Source organism: Leuciscus leuciscus (assembly GCF_965113295.1).
Source record: "Leuciscus leuciscus genome assembly, chromosome: 15".
In the NCBI taxonomy this organism is placed as follows: Eukaryota; Metazoa; Chordata; class Actinopteri; order Cypriniformes; family Leuciscidae; genus Leuciscus; species Leuciscus leuciscus.
In genome coordinates this window covers 10328536-10354037 of record NC_138739.1, presented here as the reverse complement: position 1 = coordinate 10354037, position 25502 = coordinate 10328536, and the positions used below count along the sequence as shown (strand labels likewise).

The 25502-nt window shown below is 38.5% G+C and overlaps 1 protein-coding gene across 2 annotated transcripts in view; it reads right to left on the bottom strand.

Annotated features, from left to right (window-relative positions):
• LOC309476139 (SLAM family member 5-like) overlaps positions 1-25502 on the bottom strand; it is a 234798-nt gene extending 209296 nt beyond the window's left edge. The window contains exons 1-2 of one of the 2 annotated variants that reach the window (XM_082139357.1): positions 25283-25502; positions 23335-23670 (exon numbers count right to left, since the gene is read on the bottom strand). In XM_082139357.1, the coding sequence (XP_081995483.1) occupies positions 23335-23670; positions 25283-25331 (385 nt within the window). In that variant the 5' untranslated portion in view covers positions 25332-25502. The remainder of the gene's footprint in view (positions 1-23334; positions 23671-25282) is intronic. The other variant, XM_082139358.1, reaches the window with a different exon arrangement.

Below are 25502 nucleotides of genomic sequence, written 5' to 3'. Positions count from 1 at the left end.
GTGAGCGTGAAAGCTGGCGTACGCAAAGTTTTTGTGCGTACGCAAGTGTTAGAAATGTAGTTTCTTTATCTAGTTTTTCTTATCTCAGCTTTGTCCATAGAAAAGCCTTTGTCCAGTAAAAGGCCTATGGCTTGCACATTCCTTTATCTGTATGTAAAGCAAACATCTGTTTCATATTAGGAAGGACCCTTGAGAGGGTCCTGTTCTTTTCTATGTATTGTATATTACAAAAGCCTTTCGGACCGCAAGGCAAGGAAGGAGATCTGACCGGATATTTACCATTTATAGGATTGTTATATAAGTATATCTGATATGATATGATGTCATTTATGATCTTGTTGGTTTAAGTCGTGATACTCCCCTCTATATGTTTATTATATATTCTGTATCCAAAATACTGGAGAGCTAAGCTTTTCCTTGGCTTCCCAGCTGGTTTTTTCTTTTGTTTTATTCATTCATTACACCAAATAAAGGACGGAGAGAAAAAGGCACTTCGTGTTGGAACAGTTTATTTCTAACAGCAAGATTGATACAGGAGGCCCCTGGTCTCTAAGAAACAACGCAGGGTTGTCAAACACTATGTGTGGATGGCGTACGATTCCCCCCTTGAGACCCAACACAAAGCTGGCCATCACACTGTTCACCCATACCCGGGACCGGTCGATCTTCTTTGGGTCTGTGGATCCCCATCGACGACGCTGGGTGATTGCAGATATGATGATGGTCATCTGTGGGTGCCGCCGATGGAGATCACACAGGTCCTGCTTCATCTCTGCGGCGAGATACACGCTCTTCATCTTCCCCAGATCGTTCCCGCCGCAGTGGATCAGCAGGACCTCCGGGACTGTTCTTCCTCGCAGGGACTGGGCAAAAAAGGGGAGGACGCCATGCCACCTCAGTCCACCCCAGCCAAACCACTTCACCTGGGCATCTAGTCCCAGGTTAGAGCCCAGGGACCTCCTTGCCGCCTCCTCTCCACGGCGAACATAGCTGTCCTCCATGATTCACACAGTGGGAACTGCCAAAATAGAAAGGTAAACATTTCATTACAGTCATACCTGTGTAACCTACAATGTAATGCAATACAACACAATAATGCCAACTAACAACACTTGTAATCACCAGTAGTCACGATTGTGATTTTAACAGTAAAAATACATATTGTGCAAACCATTACTCTAAAATGTTATTTAGTTTTACTCATTGCATAATCCATAACAAAACATCCCTTGTATATATATAATATACGTACCTCTTACGTTAATGGCGTCCATAACGAAAACTGCAGAAAAACAAAATGAATATTAACATTACACAATTGGAAATGGTGACCAAGTATATCAAGATACTGCCGGCTCTTTAAAGTTAGACTGCCACTGACCACTCGAGCAAAATAGCGACAGTGCTATTTGAAATGGGTCTTTAGTGACAAAGTATACCAACATTGGACTCTTCAACTGGCTTTAACTAACCTTCATGTCGGATCGTAAAATGGCTGCAATTTTCAATGTCATGCTGATATTTAAGTAAGTTAGCTGCTAGACAGCCACTGACCACTCTAGCGCAATATAGATGTTATATTATGTAAAAAAAAAAAAAAAAATGATGTACACCTAATACAATATACCCAGGGGGCAAAACACCTGTTTTTTTAGGAAATCAGACATGGGCTGCTGTAAAAGGTTGTCATATAAAAATGAAATCTATGATGTCTGAGGATCACAACCTGGGTGGACAACCCGGTCATCAAGCTGCTGGAAACTTGTAATTAGGGTCAAAACAATGCTACCTCAAATTCTGCTTTAACTCCCCGGAATCACCCAAACATGCTAAAAAGGTTTAATTATATTCATGAATCCTGAGCCATATCTCCCTGATACTTTATGCTAGAAACAAACTGAGCACACCGTTCAACAGAGTGGAAGATAAGCTTTCATCTGATTGTACATGTAATTAGAATGTAAGAGTTAACAATGCCTCTTAAAGGGGTGGTTGATTGCTATTTCACTTTTTTCATTTTAAATACTGTGTAATGTTGCTGTTGGTGCATGAACAGTATCTGCAAAGTTGCTGCGCTGAAAGTTCAACGTAAGCGGAGATATCGTCTTTTAAAAATCAGGAAGTTTAATGCCTACAAAAACGACTCGAATGGGACTACAACGAGATACTTCCCGGGTTTTATACGTAACTAACCCATACATTTACATCAACCCTCCCTCCGGAACATGTTCTGCTGTCGAAGAGGAGGAGTTATAGTGGAGAGAGCTGTAGCTGTCAGGTCTTCTGTGTTCAGGCTTCCTACAGACGCTGTAGTTCGTCAACAATGGTTAAAATTTAAGTTTGATTATGTTCCTGACAATTACAATCGTAGTTTAGCTCTCTGTGCTGCGCATTTTACGGAAGACAGCTTCCAGAATCTACACGAGTTCAATGTCGGATTCAACAAGAAACTATTACTCCAACATGAAGCAGTTACAGCTTTAAAACCAGAGGCCACAACCTGCAAGTAAGATTTAATCATTTTAAATGTATTTGCCTGTATAATTTAAGACGTAATGTTTTAGTTTTATCAAGGATGTAAAAAAATGCCAGCGCTGGCTTTAGTATAGATGCGTATAAACATTTTGGACCAGAATTTGTAATATGTACAAATTTTGTAAACGTATTTTCCATGTATACCTACTTTATGACGTTTTTTTTTTATTTGATCAAGAACGCAAACCAATGCCAAAGCTGTTTGGTTATAGTAGCTAGTTAGTTCGATGTTATTTTGTGTGTATAAGAAACGTGTGCAAACTTCAAAAAATTATCGCAACAGCGAACTTCAGCTGCTGTTATCACATGTACACCTAAAGAAAACGACAAACTGAGTAAACTACCGGTAAGTTTTGTGAATAGTTAAACGGTTGTTCATTCTATCAATAAAACAATATGTTTAAAAAACGGTATTACTCAGTCATGTATTCAGTTATATTAAATGTTTAATCAGGGGGAAAGCGTATCTCAAAAGCTAACAAACAGCAGTAGCATTTTCAAGTATCAGCGTGTGGAAATTCTTTGAGAAAATAATAATAATTAAAAAAAAATTACCATTCAGAAACGTTTAGTAAGAGCCGTGTTTGCGGAGGTTCTGCTTGACTCTCTTCATCACCGCTCTCTGGGTCTGATTCTGGCTCAAACTGATGAGGCAATATTGACACCATTACATTTGACCGGGTCCGGAGCACATGTAACTGTCGCCCGTAAAGGTTATGGGCGTGAAGATTCCGGACGCAGTTTAGCCAATTACAACACACCGGCCGAACTAACCAATCTGAGCTCATTGCCTGTTTCTGAGGGAGTGGTTTCATAGACTCAGGAAGTCAACCGGTCGTTCAAATGACAGAGGAGGAAGCGGCTTACAATAAAGGTGAAATTTATGAAAAATAAGGCGTTTTTTAACAAACGAAACACGAAGACATGTTATATTGCAGCCCATAAACACAATCAAGCAAAGAAAAAAGGCAGTAAACCACCCCTTTAATTCATAGGTAGGCAAAAAAAAGAAAAAAATATTGAACATTCCATTTGTAATCGGAAGCATTCTTTTCCCTTTGTTGTTGTTAAAATAAACAAATTACCATGAGAAGTTAACTTTTACTAGATGAAATCATATTTTGATCATTTTCACTAACCAGACAGTCCTCATGGCCCATAACACATTTAGAGGGAATTCAATTTCAAGCCTATAATAGCCTGTCAATTCAAACAAGATCCAAGAAAGAAGTTTACCATTAACTGATGTTAATTGTATACTGCTCTGTTTCTGTATGTACAGTATATCGTTTGCATATTTGTGCAATATTTATTATTTGTATTGCAATGTCTAATATTTCTAATATTCTTTCACAAGTGGGATAGCTTTATTTATTCTATCGAAAGAAAAAGAAAGGCAATTTGTACCAAAAAAAACAAACAAAAATCACGATTAATGAAACAGACAAACAGATTACAATTCAGGGTGATAACTAATTTCTGTAATAATGTTTATACAATTTGTTTAGCTGTTTTCAGAGTCACTGCTGCTGTCGCAGCTCTCTAGTGTTTCAGCATGCTGTATCCTACTACATTTGGTTGCCAACCCCTGGCAACGGCATCCTATGTAGCATGCAATGGCCCTCTTTGCACAGGAGCAGTTCTTCTGACAACCTTTAACCAGAGATGGGCACAAATACATCAAAAAGTATTTAATTATAAATAACAAATACTTAATCATCAAATGTATTTAAATTAAGTACAAAATACTGCTGTGAAAAAAGTATTTAATTAAAATACAAGTAATTTGTAAAAAATTTTACAGTCTTCTGTAGTGTAAGTGTGGCGTTAGGTACATGTAAGAGTCTAGAATATTGCAATATCATTGTTTAGTGCAGAAGATGCGCTTTTAACGTACATGTTGCAACATACTGTCATAATAAAAGATAATTACGCATATTACACTATATTTGTATTATATTAAACAAAAACTAGTTAACGCTGCTGTGAGGGTGTTTCTAATAGCGCGGCTGTGACAAAGATGACAACTTTCTCTCTTCCGACTGCCATTATCTATTTTTTTTTACTCTTTTTGAAAGTTGTGAAAACGCTGTTGTGGCGTTTTTCTTTTGCTATTTGAGCAAATTAGAACACAAAAAAATATATATTTAATGTAGCCTTTCATTCACTGCTATATAAGTTAACCCAACTATGATGCCTTCCACTTCTGAGAAACCCAGAAATGTGAACAGGGTCAATAGGATGAGTCACATCACGTGATTTACTTGCCAAAAACTGTGATAGGCAATTTGGTAGTCCTATTTGTATTTTATGTCTATGGTCCTATAGGGATAGTTCACCCAAAAATGAAAATCAATAATAATAATAATAATACATTTTATTTATATTGTGCTTTTCTTGTACCCAAAGCGCTACAAGTACAGTACAAAAGTAAATACATTAAAAATACATTAAAAAAAGAAAACAACAAGAAGTATAATAGAATATACATCGAGTGTCACCAATTAAGACACAGACATCTTAAAAAGATGGGTTTTTAACTGTTTCTTAAAACTTGTTAGTGTTGGTGCATTCCTAACAGTTAAAGGAAGTGCATTCCACAACCTGGGGGCGGACACAGAGAAAGCTCTTTCACCCATCGTTTTCAGTCTGCAAGAAGGCTGTTTAAGTAGAAGAGAGTTGGCAGAACGGAGAGATCGAGAGGGCATATATAACGTAATTAAATCACATATATATGATGGTGCAATTCCATGTACAGCTTTATATGTTAAGATAAGAGTTTTAAAATCAATACGGTCATGGACTGGAAGCCAATGCAGGTTCCTAAGCACCCCAGAGATATGCTGACGAAAAGGAGTATGTGTAAGAACACGAGCAGCTGAATTCTGTATATGTTGCAGGCGCTTAATAGATTTTGCTGGTAGCCCAAGATAAAGGGCATTACAATAATCAAGCCTAGAGGTCACAAGTGCATGGACAAGCCTTTCTGCATCAGGTAATGAAAGAAAGGACCTGGGGCCCGTTCTTCGTACGTTGCTTAAAACATCCGAGATCAAATGAGACATCCAAGATGATATCATCGTGGTAATCATGATCTGGCTAATTAGGTTCTTCGAACACACCTGCCGGTTATGATTAGTATCGCTGGATTGAGTTATCTGAGATAATTGCGCGTTCATGCGCTGGTTTAAAAGGGGATATGTATCGATAGTAGAAACATTGATCAGCAACGCTGCTATTGGCTGCTCAGCGTGGCCAAAGAGCGCGCTCAGTTTTTCTCCTCAGCAGAGCAAGAACTAATAGTCGAAGTTTATTCGGAATTTTAATGTTTAATTAAAACGCCAGGGAACACCTCAAAGTCTGCAAAAGCCAGGAGAGAGGGCTGGCAAAAAGTAGCAGACAATTTAAATCCGTTAGAAGTGGCCATGTTAGATGTCTTTTATCACTTATTAGCCTATATATTTGTATTTTAATAATTGCATAATTACTTTGTTCATTGTAATGTCAGAGTCACCACACTAGAACATGGAAACAAATAAAAGTGAAGTACAAAAATATTCTACATAATAGTAATTTTTAGTTAGCCTATATTATAGTCTCTTTTATAAAAGGCACTGTTAAATAAATGGTTGTCTGTTTATAAAAGCAACCAAGAAAAAGGCTGAGAAAAAAAGAAGAAAAGATCTTACTAGCCTACACTGTAAAATAATTTTTGCTGCATTAAATTAAGGCCATATAGTCATTTCAACTGTTAAATCTTGAGTAATGATGAATTGCTTTGACTTGTGAAAGTGAAAACTGATAAACTTATGTTAATGTAAAAATATTTTGCCATGAGTTATTGATCACATTTTTCCCGAGTGTAGTTCATTGTAATGACATTGTGTTTTCCTCTTTTGTGCACTTTTACATAATACACCAACACTAGTCTTGTATCTGTTCCCAAGAAAGTGGTGGCTGAAATATGTGCAGTAAGTGGACATTTTCTAACTTTCCAAAGGAGAGAACGTATAAGACTTTGTAATGTCCATTTGTTTCCATTGCACTGGACAGTGAATAAACCCTCTCAGATAACTGTCATATGGAAGAACTAGCCTACCTGCAAGTGCATAAATAACTTTACTTAATTTATACTTGTATGCTTTATGGCTGCAATATAAGTTGCAGGATTCCACATCTACAGAAAGGCCTACAGAAGAGTCTGCACAGACAGAGGAGACATAGGCCTACAGGTGGGCAGTGTAGAGCCAACTTTTCCTTTTTATTTGTTGCATGAGGCATGTGTCTAATATCTCAAAACTCAAGGAACTAAGCATATTTGTCTTTTATTAAACATTTAATGAAAAGTGTTTTTTTTTTTTTTTTTTTGCAATGTTGTGTAATATGGCACATGCAACAATGTCACAGGCCCTGTCAGGTGTGCAACCCTCAGACTTTTCAGACACTGAAATCTTCCCTTTAGCCAAAGTTCATTTCATTGTGTGCCCTTGTCCTGGCTAGAGCTGCATTGTAACTGGTTTGGGTCAGGGAATGGGGTCATAAAACACCTGTCTGCTGGCAGGAACATGTCATAATCACCTATGAAAAAATGCAGTTCTGTTAGGATCAGCATAAGTGTATGTAATACAGTGAGCTTGATATTTAATTGTGGAACTTTTCTTACCACTTTCAAATAATGTGCATAATGTGAATCTCTGAAAATTCTTAAGTCATGCACAGATCCTGGCCATTTTGCTTTCACATTTGTGATATGGAAGATTTTAGTCAACTGCCTTTTTTTTATTTGATATAATATTACTAATCTGGAATATTAAGAATCACAATAGTAACTGGGCTGCACATTTACATTGTGAACCCCCTTTCTGTTCACATAATCCCCTTCATTGAGGCCTTGTCTATGGTCTAGCCTATAGTCTATGGTACCAATCACGTTAGTGAAGCCTGAGTGACACATACTGTAATCGGCATGGTCATGATTGCATGATCTTCAGAAAAAAAATTATGATAGCCTAAAAAAACTGCTTTAAAAAAACCTTAAGTGGCTTGGAAATGCCACAAAAAAACCTAAAACTGTTTTTTAAACCTAAAAGCGCCAGGTAAACTCCGAATGACACGACAGACAGCACTTCCCATCAAATTCTCCGCATTTCCAATAGTGTAAAGCAGTGGTCGGGAACCTATGGCTCGCGAGCCACATCTGGCTCTTTGGCAAAAATCATGTGGCTCGCGAGGTCTCACCCTTTACCAACAAACCATCGATGAAACAATTAAAACACATCAACAGAGATCGGCTCTCTGCAGAAAAAGCAGCCAATTACAATTCCCTTGTTGTAGTACAGCCTACTGAAGTTAATGAAAAGTTTATGATAATAATAATATTAAAGTTGTACCGGCAAAAGTGTGTGTTCAGTGCTGTTCGCGAGTCTCACTCACGTCACGAGTCACCACAGCAATCAACTAATCGCTTACGTTTCTGTGGTAACCTACAGCTCCTGCACTGGGATTCAAGCTGGCGAAAACGAAAATGTAAAAGTAGGCTTTATAAACTTTAATATATCATTTTATTGAAACGGGTGCTTTGCTGCGCAAAGAGACATTTCACCCGCTGGTACTTTTGCCGCACCCTTTATGTCCTATAAATGTGTCGTATTTTTGATAATCCGTGCAGATTTCAGTTTAAAGTTATTAATAACAAAACATGAATGAATGAATGAGAAAGAAAAGAACAGGATGTGCTTTATATTGAAAATAAATATTAAAAGCGCGATAAGTCGCGAAAGAGAACTGAACTCTACTGACAGGATGCTGTGCGCGCGCTCCGAGCGCAACACGGACAAGCATAGTAGCCTTTGTCTTCGGTTGCGCGCCTAAACGGCCAAATAAACACAGAAATATATCAAAATGCCAAGTCGAGTATTCACGTAAACACAGCAGATAGTACTGTGTGCATTCACTGTCTCTCACACACACACACACACACACACACACACACACACACACACACACACACACACACACACACACACACACACAAAACAGGATTTATGCTCATCACTTGGTTGCAACTTATTTATTGTTTGCTGAATATTTGTTTGTTTTTAGTGGTCTATGGACCTAATAATTACTACTGTTGAATTTTTTATTGAAAAAAAGCATGTCTTTAATAATATAGGCTATATATATATATATATATTTTTTTTTTTTTTCTACTGTGGCTCTTTTGGGAAAATGCATTATCCAAAAATGAAAAAATGGCTCTTTGGTCAAAAAAGGTTCCCGACCCCTGGTGTAAAGGAAAGAGCCACTCGCAAATAATCTTAGGGCAATGCAAACAGTTTGTGCTGTAGTTAAAGCCCGACTCCGACAAGTCAAAAATAAATGTGCGTTTCCAACAAATTAATAATGTAAACGACAATCTCACGAGTCACGAGAAAAAATATATATCTCAGAAAGTGCACTATCGCGCTGCGCTGGACTTCCCGTATCAGCTCCCCTTATGAAGCCGCAGTCTAATCCTGTTTACATCTCTGATTGGCTTCATCACTGTCTCCTCTCCACCAGTAAGCTGGTGTGTGGTGGGCGTTCTGGCGCAATATGGCTGCCGTCGCATCATCCAAGTGGATGCTGCACATTGGTGGTGGTTGAGGAGATTCCCCCCTTCTATGTAAAGCGCTTTGAGTGCCGAGAAAAGCGCTATATAATTGTAATGCATTATTATTATTATTATTACATGAAATAAGCCTCTGCTCTGCTGGTTTAAGATTGCGCACCTGTTGCTATGACAGCAAGTTCAGGATGAGCGTCGAAGAACCAAACAATCCAAGATCATGCCAAATCGCCAACAATCAAATCCAGCTAACTGAGTTAGCGACGTACGAAGAACGGGCCCCTGATCCTAGCAAGCCGCGTTTCCACCGAAATTACCCGGAACAATTTGTCCCAGGAACTTTTTTCCCAGGAACTTTTTTTTATATATATATATATATATATATATATATATATATATATTTTTTTTTTTTTTTTTTTTTAAAGCTTTTCACATTTTTACAGAACAACCCCCCACCCCATGCCAGCAAATAAGTAACAAGTCAAATAAAATAAAATAATAATAATAATAAATAAATACAAATAAATAAATAATGATAAATGCCTATACATATGTATAAGTGCATATACACACAGAAACATACAATATCCATACATACATACATGTATACATATACACATTGCAAACCTCTACATACACATACATTAAAAGTAAAATACTTAAAAGAAAATGCCAATACCAATGTTTACCCAATTATGAAAAAAAGTGAATTACTGCACCCTGCAAGATGCTATATAATCTACAGTACCACACCTATTAGAATGTCCAGTATGTTAAATTCCATGATCTCCTTCCAGAAAATCCATAAAGGACCTTCCAAATCTGTAAGAATTTCTTCGGTTTACCAGCAATTTCATATCTGATCTTTTCCATATGTAGTACACCAGTGGTTCCCAATTCCAGTCCTCGTGACCCACTGCTCTGCACATTTTGTATGTCTCCCTTATTTAACACACCTGGGGCCTGTACCATGAAGGTAGCTGAACAAACTCGGGGTTACAGGATTAGTTTTGAGTTGACAAAACCAAACCGATGCAATCAGGCTTTATTGGTACCATGATGCAGCTCATCAACTTTCTCTGTCAACTCAGGCTTTGATCCTCAAGCTATGATTATTCCACGCGCGCGTGCACATAAAAGAGTGACGTCGACACTGAACAACCAATCGCGGGTAGAGCGTGAGCGATATATTTTCCCGCGGAGGAGCAAGAGATAATCATTCAGAATTACGATGAATTTAAATATGTATTTCAAGCTCGAAACAATACGGTCTCTGCTGCCAAAGCAAGAGAAGACTGTTGGAGAAAGATTGCTGATTGTTAATGTGTAAGTTAAACAAATACGTTCTATATTTATGTAAAATGATGTATATGTGTAGCCTATATGTGTAATATAGCCTATAGCCTATTTTTTATAATATATATAAAAATGATACATGCACATTTTTTATATATTATAAAAATAGGCTGTAGGCTATATTACACATAGGCTACACATACACATAATTTTACATAAATATAGAACGTATTTGTACTACTAAGAAAGCTAGGGAATCCTATCATAAGATTAACAGAATAATAATAAAGATTTACAATAATTCTTAACATGTATTATATTGTATAGTACATTTGTGCAATTTGCTTTTTGAAAAAAAATAAAATAAATGTGTTCATGTGATGTCACCCTATCAATATATCTTACCGGCAATTTTATAAAAGCCCTCTTTTATGGACATGGCCGATAAATGTCCGGGGAACACTATTAATGAAACTATTCATGTACTCCTGCAGAGCGAGGACCACCTTACGAATGGTTCGACAAACCGTGTTTTCCCCGAGCTTCTGTGCGTCAACCACCGTGCAGGAATGTACCACTTGCAACAAAAAAAACGCAACGCAATATTTGCGGTACAGTAAGTGCATGAATTCGACGTGTTAAATTCTTTATGTGCGGCTCAAGAAGTTCGCAAAGATAAGACATTCCTTCCGCGGAAAATCTGTATCTTTCATACAAGTAACTATCAGGAAAGGCAAGGGGATTTTGTCTGGCTAAAAACTCTTTCTCTACGAAGTGCTCGTCAAACAATTTGCGCTGAGATGTCACAGGATTTGGAAGAAAAGGTGAAGTCATTGCAACAGACACTGGGAATAAGTTACGTCACCTATATGTTTCTTTGCTCTCAGCTGATTGGTCAAACTTCAGTCTGAGATCTTGAATCCAGAACATAACCTGCCCCGGAGCAGGTTAGCCGTGCAGCGTAAGATACCATGGCAACGAACACCGATTAAAGCCAAGCTACTTTCATAGTACCTAAAACCCAGGGTTGGCGGAAACTAAACTGAAACATAGCTGGCTAGCCACCTAAACCGGCTTCATGGTACAGGCCCCTGAACCAGATCATCAGCTCATTAGGAGAGACTCCATGAACTGAACTGAGTGTGTCAGATAAGAGAGACATACAAAATGTGCAGAGCAGTGGGTCACGAGGACTGGAATTGGGAACCACTGTAGTACACTGCTAAACTCTGTAAGCCACATCTCAAATTTAGGTACAAACTCTTTGTTCCACGTCAACAAGATTGTCTTCTTTGCTATTGTCATCCCATATTGTATCGACTGGATTTGATTAAGGTTATAGGTCTCTAAAGAAGGGGCCCAGCCTAATATCGCAACAAGGGGATCATGAGGAAAATCAGTCTTAAGTACCTTTGAGTAAAAACAAAAGACCTCAGACCAGAATTTACATATTTTTGGGCAGAACCAAAATAAATGAGCCAATGTACCCTCATTAGACTTGCATTTAATACACAAAGGTGAGACAGAGGGATATATAGAATGTAATTTTGTACGAGAGTAGTGCAGTCTATGCACAACTTTGTATTGTATCAGTTGAAAATTAGAACTGATGGAGCAAGATCTAACACCTCGGAGGGCCTCGGCCCAGGACTCTTCTGAAATATCTATACCCAGGTCTTTTTCCCAGGACATCTTTAAATATTGTGTACGAGGAACTCTGGAGTCATTTAAGCATTCAACAAATTTAGAAACCAGACCCTTCATGTCAAGTTCAGAGGTCATACAATAATAAAGATGCTCAGGGGGTTTATAGGTTTCAAAATTAGGTATATTACCTTTAACATAGTTTCGTACTTGTAAATACCTGAAAAAATTAGAGGGGGGTAGTTCAAACTTTTGTCTGAGCTGGGCAAAAGAAGCAAATACATTGTTAATGTATAAATCACCTATCAATACAATTCCTTTTTCTTTCCATGATGAAAAAGTTGTATCTGTCTGCGAGGGAGGAAATGCATGGTTATAGGCTATAGGAGTAAGAGAACAAGTTTGAGGGAGTTTAAAGACCTTCCTAAGCTGATACCACATCTTTAAAGAATTTACAACGATAGGGTTACATTTCTTAAATTTTCTAATAGGTTTATTTTCTGCAAAGAGTAAAGCGGGGAGGGAGGAATCCTGAATATCCCGCTCAATAACGAGCCATGCAGGAACGGTGGTAGTCAATACCTCGGGATATGCACTACGCCAATACATTAAGGCCCTTAAGTTGGCTGCCCAATAGTAGTGTTGAAAACAGGGAAGGCCTAAGCCTCCTACATCTCTCGTTTTACAGATATGAGCTTTAGATATACGATGGGCTTTATACCCCCAAATAAATGGCATGATCACCGAATCAAGTGTCTTAAAGAATGATTGGGTTAGAAATATTGGGACATTTTGAAACAAATAGAGAAACCTGGGTAAGGTAACCATTTTGATTGCATTGACACGACCAATCATTGTTAAAGGGAGTACTCGCCAAGTCTCTACATCACTCTTCAGTTTGTCTATCATAACTTTGTGATTTGTTTCATATAAACTTTTGAAATGTCTAGGGACAGTGATACCAAGATATTTTAATTCACTTACAGTTCTAAAGGGGAGGTTATTAACAAAAACTGGATCCATCGTATCATATAATGGCATAAACTCACTTTTCTGCCAGTTAACAGTATATCCAGAAAGGGTACCAAACTCCCTGATTAGGTCAAACAAGAAAGGCAGAGATCTCTCTGGCTCTGAAAGAAAAAGAAGAACATCATCCGCATATAACGAGTTTTACACCCCCTATCGTAACAGGAGAAATATGTGGATGATTTCTTATACTTATCGCTAAAGGTTCCATCGCGATAGCAAAAAGTAAAGGGCTCAGTGGGCAGCCCTGACGGGTACCACGATGAAGGTGGAAAGAGGGTGATCTGTTATTGTTTGTGAGAACACAGGCAGAGGGGCAAATCTCCTCTCGCGTATAAATAAACAAATGAACATTCTGTATAACATTACCCATAAACAAACACAAAAGCATGAACAATCTTCAGACATTACTGACCTGGTCATTTTTTAGTCCTTAATGACAAAATATAAGAGTGGCCCGACTGATCCGTCAAGAATTATATATCTAAATATATAAAAAGTCACGCTTAACGAGTCCATGGATTGCGCCATCAGTAGCTAGGAATAGTGTCTTACCATGATGTACCACAGTATAATCTGCTTCGCGATCCATCACCGTGAGAGATTGTCAGTGTATGATTCGGCCTCCTGCGGGGACGAAAATATTTTCTTCGTCTTCTCATATGTGTGAAGATGAGATGGGCAGGATACAGCAGACCATATTTTATTCCTTTAGCTCTTAGTTTCTCCCGTGCACCGTCAAACTGCTTCCGTTGGGAGGACACCTCTGCTGGAAAATCCGGGAAGATACTGATTCGACCCCCGTCGAAGGAGAGCGGGCTTTGGTTACGGGCAAGCCGCAGTATTTCAGTCTTAACAGTATCATGATGAATCCTGGCAATCATAACTCGCGGCCTGTTGTTCACGACGGGGCCAATGCGGTGAGCTCGGTCAACCTTTACGCCACGCGGAAAGTTAGCCTCGCCCAGCAGCGAAGGTAACAGACCAGATACAAATTGTGTGGGGTTGCCCTTCTCGACGTTCAGGAAGACCTGCGATCTTGATATTTTGCCTGCGGGATCTGGCCTCTAAATCCGTTACCTTAGACTTCAGAGACGTATTCTCCTGTGATAAATTGGAGCAAAGCTGCTCCAGCTGAGAGATGCGGCGCTCATAGTCAGTGCTAGCCTCCTCCAGGTCAACGATACGGGATGAGTTGGCCGCTAGCGTTGACTTAACTCCTGACAGGGAAGCCTCCAAGTCATTAAATTGGGTAGTCATGGAACCGTCCATCTTTCTAATGGCCAAAAGAATAGCCCTAGGTGAGGGCTCGTCTTCACCCTCCAAAGTTTGAGAAACATCGGTGTCTGTGGTCATATTAACGGAGTTAATGTTACCTTGACCGCACGTGTTTGTAACGGCCAACTTTGGACTTGCTGGATTGCCCTCCACGGTATCGGCAGCCGGGGACGGAGCCTTTTTGATAGCCTTTTTAGATTTATTCATCTTTGGCGTGTAAATTAGGCACAATTATCAAATTTAGCAGGAATAACGAAGTTTTAGATTATTTATTTCGTCATGTGTGACGGAGCTAAGTGAAAACGCGTCCTACTACTTTTTTTTATTAAATTCCATATTTGCAGACAGACAACTCTTACTGCATGAAGCCACGACACGAACCGCAATAGATTTTATAAAAAGGGAGGTTAAAAATAAATAAAATGCTGCATGGATTCATCCAACCAAAATGCGGCGTGAACACAACCAATCAGCTTGTGCAGCGCACAAGTCCCACCCCTGAAAGTTCCTGAACTATGAAAAAGTACTACCTCATGAGCAGGGACTATCGGAGGGGGAAATATTTACCCGGAACTTCATTTAGACCCTGGTTCCTGCGGTGTAAACACATCGAGTACCAGCCCAAAGTTCCTAGTTCCTGGGGAAAGTTCCTGCGGTGGAAACGCGGCTGGAAAAATGGAATTTCCATTTTTGGAATTTTTATTCCTTAGATGGAAAAATGCCGATTTTGAAATGCTCTTGATATGTGCTTCAAGTGTCAAGTGAAAGTTTACAAAGAAAGATAAACAAAAATTACTCCAAAAGGTTGCATACTTGTGGTGATGCAGACAGTACATTGTTTTCAATCTCCAAATATTTTTTTTTACCATTACAGGTAGCTGCAGGGGTTCCAACTAAAAGAACCTCGGACTTTGTACCATTTAATTTAAGAAAATTTTGGTACATCCATAATTTAATTTCCTGGAGACAGTCAGAAAGGGTTGCTGATACACCTGTGATATTAGTTGTTGTGCTAATATAAATCTGTGTATCATCAGCATAGAAGTGGAACCCGAGACCATGCTTTCTGATAATCTGCCCTAAAGATTAATTTTAAAAAAAATAGCCCATGATTTACTCACCCTGACGTCATCCTAGGTGTATATGACTTTCTTCTTTCAGAAGAATACAATCAGAGTTATATTAAAAAGTGTCCTGGCTCTTCCAAGCTTTATAATGACAGTCAATGGGTATATTTTTCATCAAAGTGCCTCTATCCATCAAAAAAGTGCCTCTATCCATCATAAAAGTGCATCTATCCATCATAAAAGTGCATCTATCCATCATAAAAGTGCATCTATCCATCATAAAAGTGCTCCACAGGCTCTGGGGGGTTAATAAAGGCATGGATGACAACTCTGCCAACTCCTTCATTCTGGACACTGTAGAGGGTGTGGAGTATTATCCTTGTGTCTGCCTCCTTCTCTTAAAGCTGCCGTCGGCAACATTTTTTTGATCAAATTCAGTGAAATTGACACTATAATCCGACAGAACAACATAAATAAGGTGGTTTTAGAAAAAAACCCGAGCTTCCAACTCCACCTGGAGCGTGTTATTTGTTTTGCAAAAATCCACCGCTCCCGCTTCATCAGGTCCAATCAGCGCAGGGGGGTGTGAGATCTGACTGTCAATCACAGGTCGTGCACACGCCACAGAATGATCCCCTCTCCCTCGCGCAGACGCGCACGTTACAATATCACATGCACACGACACGTCTGAAGTTCGCCTGAAGATTGTACGAAGCGTGATGGCAGAGAGAAAATCTAATAACAAGCTTCCAATCCCTCGGTTATTGCTATCTATGGATAGATTAGCCAGGGCAGCCTACCTCCGAGTCCATGGTGTTGATCGATGCTGAAGAGACGGACGCATTCACAGAAAATCAGGTACACACGCACTGACGATGGGCGGGTGTTCGTTGGTAGTGGGGGAGGGGCATGAGAGTTGTAAACATTCAAAATTTTGGCTAAGTCCACTCAATCTGCCAGACTTGCCGACGGCAGCTTTAAGCGTCAAAGCTTACGCTACTCCTACATCTACGTCATACATCGTCAAGTGTTACTCTTGTGGCGCGAGTCGACTTGCGTTGGCCGTCTGCCAGAAGCTAGTTATTTTAGTCGATAAAGTTTTAAATATGGGTATTTTTCTCACACAAACGCATTGCTTCCCTTCAGAAGGCCTTTATTAACTCCCCAGAGCCTGTGGAGCACTTTTATGATGGATAGACAAACTTTTATGATGGATAGATGCACTTTTATGATGGATAGATGCACTTTTATCATGGATAGATGCACTTTTATGATGGATAGACGCACTTTTATGATGGATAGACGCACTTTTATGATGGATAGATGCACTTTTATGATGGATAGATGCACTTTTATCATGGACAGATGCACTTTTATCATGGACAGATGCACTTATGATGGACAAATGCACTTATCATGGACAGATGCACTTATCATGGATAGATGCACTTTTATGATGGATAGATGCACTTTTATCATGGATAGATGCACTTTTATGATGATAGATGCACTTTTATGATGGATAGATGCACTTTTATCATGGATAGATGCACTTTTATGATGGATAGATGCACTTCATGATGGATAGACATTTTTATGACGGATAGATGCACTTTTATGATGGATAGAGGCATTTTTTGATGGATAGAGGCACTTTGATGAAAAATATACCCATTGACTGTCATCATAAAGCTTGGAAGAGCCAGGACACTTTTTAATATAACTCTGATTGTATTCTTCTTAAAGAAGAAAGTCATATACACCTAGGATGACGTCAGGGTGAGTAAATCATGGGCTAATTTTCATTTTTGGGTGAACTATCCCTAGGACCATAGACATAAAATACAAATAGGACTACCAAATTGCCTATCACAGTTTTTGGCAAGTAAATCACGTGATGTGACTCATCCTATTGACCCTGTTCACATTTCTGGGTTTCTCAGAAGTGGAAGGCATCATAGTTGGGTTAACTTCTATAGCAGTGAATGAAAGACTACATTAAATATATTTTTTGTGTTCTAATTTGCTCAAATAGCAAAAGAAAAACGCCACAACAGCGTTTTCACAACTTTCAAAAAGAGTAAAAAAAAATAGATAATGGCAGTCGGAAGAGAGAAAGTTGTCATCTTTGTCACAGCCGCGCTATTAGAAACACCCTCACAGCAGCGTTAACTAGTTTTTGTTTAATATAATACAAATATAGTGTAATATGCGTAATTATCTTTTATTATGACAGTATGTTGCAACATGTACGTTAAAAGCGCATCTTCTGCACTAAACAATGATATTGCAATATTCTAGACTCTTACATGTACCTAACGCCACACTTACACTACAGAAGACTGTAAAAATTTTTACAAATTACTTGTATTTTAATTAAATACTTTTTTCACAGCAGTATTTTGTACTTAATTTAAATACATTTGATGATTAAGTATTTGTTATTTATAATTAAATACTTTTTGATGTATTTGTGCCCATCTCTGGTTAAAGGTTGTCAGAAGAACTGCTCCTGTGCAAAGAGGGCCATTGCATGCTACATAGGATGCCGTTGCCAGGGGTTGGCAACCAAATGTAGTAGGATACAGCATGCTGAAACACTAGAGAGCTGCGACAGCAGCAGTGACTCTGAAAACAGCTAAACAAATTGTATAAACATTATTACAGAAATTAGTTATCACCCTGAATTGTAATCTGTTTGTCTGTTTCATTAATCGTGATTTTTGTTTGTTTTTTTTGGTACAAATTGCCTTTCTTTTTCTTTCGATAGAATAAATAAAGCTATCCCACTTGTGAAAGAATATTAGAAATATTAGACATTGCAATACAAATAATAAATATTGCACAAATATGCAAACGATATACTGTACATACAGAAACAGAGCAGTATACAATTAACATCAGTTAATGGTAAACTTCTTTCTTGGATCTTGTTTGAATTGACAGGCTATTATAGGCTTGAAATTGAATTCCCTCTAAATGTGTTATGGGCCATGAGGACTGTCTGGTTAGTGAAAATGATCAAAATATGATTTCATCTAGTAAAAGTTAACTTCTCATGGTAATTTGTTTATTTTAACAACAACAAAGGGAAAAGAATGCTTCCGATTACAAATGGAATGTTCAATATTTTTTTCTTTTTTTGCCTACCTATGAATTAAGAGGCATTGTTAACTCTTACATTCTAATTACATGTACAATCAGATGAAAGCTTATCTTCCACTCTGTTGAACGGTGTGCTCAGTTTGTTTCTAGCATAAAGTATCAGGGAGATATGGCTCAGGATTCATGAATATAATTAAACCTTGTTTCTAGCATAAAGTATCAGGGAGATATGGCTCAGGATTCATGAATATAATTAAACCTTTTTAGCATGTTTGGGTGATTCCAGGGAGTTAAAGCAGAATTTGAGGTAGCATTGTTTTGACCCTAATTACAAGTTTCCAGCAGCTTGTGATCCTCAGACATCATAGATTTCATTTTTATATGACAACCTTTTACAGCAGCCCATGTCTGCTAAACCCCCTTTGCCCCCTGGGTAATACTAAGATTTTGCAAAACGTTGACGTAATAAAGCGAGCTAGTTGATGTTAACGTAAATTAATGTTAACGTTACAATGAAATGGCTGCCGCATATTCAATGTCACAGGGTCATACGGTCAAGTTAACGTTTCATAGGATAACTACATTACGAATAATAAAATTAGTATAGAGATGGGCAACGTTAATCACTAAAAAATAAAGCCAAAGATCAATGTATCTGTAGTGAGTTGGAGTACCTGTCTAACTTACTCTATAGTTTACAGTAAATGGGGTAACATAACGTTAACAGTTAGCTGCTAACGTTAGCTTATTTTACCTAGAAGTTGCAAACACAACTCCGTTCATTCGTTGTAGTACTAACTTGTTAACTGTTCACATGAGTTTACCCGGATAGTACCTTGCAGGATACATAACTATAAGGTGTCTGAACATGCCTTTAAGAGACATACATGAACTTCACGTTACAACTTACCAGCAAATTCAGATGGGTTGTACTCTTCAGCAGCTTTGCAGTGAATGTAGTAGCCATAGACTGTAAAAAGTAGCCAAGTCTGCCAGTCGATCTTGTAACGTTACAGATAGCTGAGGCTGCTTAGCTGAAGAGGCGGGTCCACCGGCCGGCTCAGTCTCACACAAAGCCCGCCCTTTTACCCATATATGGATTGGCCAGAAGGTGGGCGGGGTTAGGATTTCCCAAGATGGCGCCACCCATACCCCCCATAAACGGCCTCAAAACTGTTCTTCAGAAAGTCTATGGGTGACGTCACAGACGCTTTGTCCATATTTTTTACAGTCTATGGTTAAGCTGTGATAATGTGAAGGTATGGGTGATACTGTCAGGCTGATTGGATTAGCATTTATGCCTGTGAATGACACTGTTATGCTGATGAGATCAGGAAATCTCTGTAAACGAGCCGACTCATGTAGGCTACTTCATTTACATGCTTTGTTCAACCTCAATGTAAATCCCTCCCCCTAAATGTATAAATTGCAAGTAGTGTTGTTTTTGGCGGCCTGTTTTACTTTTAGTTTTAGTCTAGTCTTTGTGTCAAGCTGTCGTTTTAGTTTTTATTAGTTTTAGTCACGTTCATACTCTTTTTAGTCTAGTCTAGTTTTAGTCGACGAAAACTGATGACATTTTAGTCTAGTTTTAGTCGACGAAAACTGATTACATTTTAGTCTAGTTTTAGTCGACGAAAACTGATGACATTTTAGTCTAGTTTTAGTCAATGAAAATTGTATTTTATTTAGTAATGCAATTCTATTTAACCCAGTCAATATAGTATTTCAAACAAGGTTATCTTATTATATTTAGGGCTGTGTCGGTGGCAGTTTGTTGGTAATGGACCAACTACCAGCGGGGGTTGTTTAAAAAAATAAAAAATAAAAACTCGTTTTATATTTCCACACAAAGACGCGTGATATAGCCTACCACAATGCGCTTTGAGAGGGATGTGGGACACGAGCAGGAAAGAGTCCATCGATCTCTTTTCTGATATCTTCATGTTTTCAACTTGATGTAAAATGGTCTGAAGAGCGAATTTTATCCTCCACAAGGGCGAGATATTTAGGCTATGTTTGAGATTGCGCTGCCAGAGAAAGTGAAACAAAAAATCACCCGCGCGTGTGAAACGCGCTTTACAACTAAACTTGACGCGCCTTACCATGTCTATAACAAGCACAAACTGTAGAGTTTGACATGCAAGTACAAATGTAGGCTATCTGTCCTACAGCATTTTCTACTTTACCACAGTAAAGAATACGAATATAATAGGCCTTATTAAAGCGAACCAATGAAGAAACGTTTATAATCCCCTTAGAAAATGGGTGAGACGTGAGTGAAGATTTGGGAAAAGAAAGAGATTCCATGCAGGGATGAGTCACGTTTTTTGAATATTCGATTAGTTTATTTAATTATAGAATATCGAATAGGTTGTGCGATTATTCTTTAAAATAAACTCCATGTTTTCTGTGCTGATGCGGTGGTGACGCGTTCATGTAACCAGAGGGTGACGATTATGAATGTCAAATATATCAATGAGACATTTTAATGGAATAACTAATGGAATAATATTGTTAAATTTGCTGATAATCGGGTGACCAGATCGCAAACCAGAATTTAAAGCCGACAAAGCTATGGGTTCACGCCATAGACAGTAGCTATATAAACGGGTTCACGCACAACTCTCTCATTCGTCGTGACGTTATAACATTTCGTCTCGTCTCGTTTTGGTCAACGAAAATGAAGAGACATTTTAGCATAGTTTTTATTTTGTTAAACCACATTTAGTCTCGTTTTTATTCGTCAACGATATTGCATTATACATTTATTTTAGTCATCGTCACATGACCAGCATTTACGTTGCGTCTCGTCTCGTTTTCGTCAGGTGATAAAGGTTCGTTGACGACAATATTTCGTCATAATTTTCGTTGACGAAAGCAACACTAATTGCAAGGCAACGTTCCTTAGTTAGACTAGTTGGATGACTAAAGCAACGCACAGCAAAGTCCTCAATAAAGAATAACTTCTGCTTGAAAGATATCCCAACTTCTCCTGGTCTCGGCTTTGACGAAGGAAAAGTTTCCATCACTCTGGTGACTAAAGTTCGATTCCCAGCTCGAGGTCCTTTGCCAATCCCATTCCCCTCTCTCTCCACTCCAAGCTTTCCTGTCAAAATCTCTACTGTCCTATCCAGGGCCGTCATGCACCATTTTTTTTAAGGGGACACAGTGTTCACAACACACAGAAACATGTGCTCTCACTTACACCATCGGCCTCCTGCCCTCCTCATATCTGACTGCAAACTACAGTAACATAAGTAGAAGATAAATTATTGGAAAATAGTCATCCATGCTAACACTTTCCAAAAGTCCCTTTTGTTAACATGAGTAAATGCTTTAGAAATTTTAAACAATCAATTAAATAATTTTGGTTATAGCATTTACTAACTTTCTGAATGTTATTTACAGTTTTCTATTGCTTAACATGTATCATGTTAGTCTTGAAATACATTTTTAATTAAAAAAAATCATAAATAAATGATAAATCACAATATAAAATGTTACAAACATTATAATGCTCTGAAGTCTAGCCTTTATTTTTCTCTGTGCCATGATGAATCTAGAAATAGGCCTATACATGCAATGTTAAGGGACAAAAAAAATTCAACCATCATCTTCGTACACACAACACAGCGAGGGTAAATTTGCACATTACCTCTGTGTTTGGAATATTTGTTAGGGAGTTTTGCCGATGAGCGACGCATCAGAGAGAAATTATGCAGCCGCGACTCGGATGCAACCACAGATCACGCGAGAGCGTTGTCATTTCTGTAGCGTCTCCGTGATTGAAGCATGTTAATCACGTGATCAAAACGACGAAGAAGTCCGAAAGTTGACGAGAATGCAGCGCAAGGAACTAATACTAGGCTTGTTTGAGATGCGCCTTGCCTCGCCTGAAATGTATGCGAGAGTAGGCGGCTGCAGTGAGGGGAGGAGTGAAAAAAGCGCAGGCAAGCCGGACAGTTCTCTCTTCTCGTAGTGGATCAGACACCTGCGAGATCAAAGATGGATATCGCGGGATTCACCGGAGATCACGCTCGTGCACAGTGTTGCTAATAAACTGGATGGAATTTAAGTTCTGTTGCTTTTATATGAAAATAAATATAATGAACAAGACACCCAAAGTAGCCTACTTATTTAATTCCATTCCAAATACATGTTTATCAATCTTTTTTTCTTTAGTACATGTGTTGTTTTTTTCTTTTTCTTTTCTTTTCTTTTTTATAAAAATTACATTGCATAACCCATAGAGATCGCACTGTTAGATAGTTTGGGAATATTCACAGTTCACACATAACGTATACACATAAAACATGATATCAGTGTCGTCAGTAAGTCGTTTCCCATCATGCTTTTGATCAGCGCAGTCGGTGGAGAGCAACTGCGCTCGACTGCAGAATCCGACACGTGCGGCTTGCGGTCGCGAGAGTTTTTTGACATTCGTCAGCATGACATCAGAGCAAGGCGGACCGCACTCGGACACATTTCTAACCGGCATGCATCTCGCGCTGATCACCGGTGATCGATTCTGCGCAGATTTTGCTCATCTCAAACAAGCCTAATGTTTTGCTTATGAAGACTGACGCCTAATTGATTTGGAGGTTGCATGCAAAATCAACTTGGCTCAAAAATATGAGGGGGCACGTGCATTTCAATGGGCATGACGCCTCTGCTCATATCCAATAAAGGCACAAAAAGGCCAAAACATAACTTAAAAAATGTTTTGACAAATAATATTTGTAGTAGACAAAAAAACTTGTAATTGTGACTCACCATAGACAGTAACAGTGAATCTGATTGTGGTTACTCTCTTTCCCTTGATGGTCACTTCATATTCTCCAGAGTCTTCACTTGTGGTGTTTGTGATAGTCAGAGATCCAGTCTGATTATCCAGCTTCAGTCTGTCTCTGAATCTCCCATCAGGAACATCATATGTGGAGAACTCTTCTATGTCTTTATCGATTTTAGCTATTTCAGTCTTTGGATTCTCTTGTCCAAACTTCCATGTTATCAGATCTTGTTTCTGTATTTCAGTAACGGTAGAGTCTAGAGTGACTGAATCTCCCTCCTTCACTGAAACGATCTTCACTGCATCTGAATCAACAAACACTGGAAAACAGAGACAGTTTCTCAGTCACACACTGAAGTTATTACAGTAAAATAAATATCTTAGCATTGGTTTAATGAAGCTTCAAGCTTGTTGTAGTTAGCTGACTGACATTAAAGTTAGACTTTGAACACTGCAGTGAATTGAGATCATTTTAAAAGAGAAAAGTGAGTATTTGAATCAGAACTACTGACAATAACACTTTGACTTCATGATAATGACACATTAAGTTTTGTGTGAAGTATTGCAAAGATATACAGTATCCTCATAATTATCATCAGTCATGTAGTCTTAGTCTATGAACACCATTAGGGTTTGAACCCCCCCAAAAAACAATAAAATTACAAAACACACAGATCTGAATTTCACAAAACCTCATTCACCTTTTTTTAACCATCATCACATGACCAAACTGATTTATATCAATACTTATGGTACACGTTATGGTACATATTTGATCAGTTTTTGCTTTGGATTAAAAGTGGATCTTAAAAGTGTATTTATTGCAATAAAATTTCAGTGGATTGTTACACAGTTAACAGTAGGGGTGTAAGAAAAAATCGATACACTTGAGTATCGCGATATTTTATTTTGCAATAGGCCTACTGTATCGATTTTCAAAAACGCAACATCGATTTTTTTTTTTTTTTTTACGTCCAAAAATATTCAGGGTAAGACCGTAAGACAGTGGTTCACGTTTATGTTGTTTAAATCCCTACCACTAGATAGCTGTGCTGAGACGCACCACTAGTGTCCTCGCCAGGCTCGCCTATAACGGTGCGTGTCCACTGGACATTTTAGGATTGACAGCGGACCGGAGAAAGCTTTGAGAAGGATATCTATTGAAAGGATATCTTTGCTTGGTGCATTTGGAAACAAAGCTTGTCTATTTCTAAATGTAATCGCGTGCATCGTTCACACCAAACGCGAATAGAGCGTCTGGCGCGAGTGATTTCAATGTTAAGTCAATGCAAAGACGCGTTTACGCGCGTCTGGAGGTCTTGCAGCACGAGTCGTTTAGCGCGGCGCGGTTCGCCTCATTCGCGCGTCCAGTTCTTTTAAAATCTTTTATCACATAAAACTTGATTTCAATATATGACACATTCATTTTGTTCACTTTCATCCACTTTCATTCATTTTCGTCCAGTTCACGTTGTTGTTTTGTATTGTGACAGGGGCTATGTACCTATTTTCTTTTGAGCATATAAAAATTTGCTCACTAATTAACCTGTGAACCACAATCCCAAACTGGCAGTTTGATTTTCTGTGTACTTTTATGCACATCATGTCTTTTTTTTAATATATTTTACTTTAAAAAAATCCCAATATATCGCCTTATGCACAGTATAGAAATATAGGCTATTGCAATATATTGAATCGTGACCCATGTATCGTGATACGTATCGTATCGCCAGATTCTTGCCAATACACAGCCCTAGTTAACAGTGATAGTGTTGTACCGATAGAGCTGACTGATGCTAGAAATTAGAATTAAGCCTTCAATTAATATGCCAGGAAGATAGTAGAAAACTAATGCACCGTTTGAGATCACACACATGAATCTAGACTCACGGTGACATAAATTCAAAGAATAAAAACATGTTTATAACTCACCAACCAGATGCCAAAAGCTCATACAGCAAAAAACAAACGAGCAAAACATTTTCTTCAGCAGCGTCTGAAATCCTTTCTCTGAAGATACTTGCAAACACGATCTGAGACCTTGAAATAAAAACTACTCCAGGCTGTGCGAGTTGACCTAGTGTTTGTGAGTGAAAATGCATGTGTGTTTGTTTAACAGCTGTGCTATTTCTCAGTCAGCCTTATTCACACC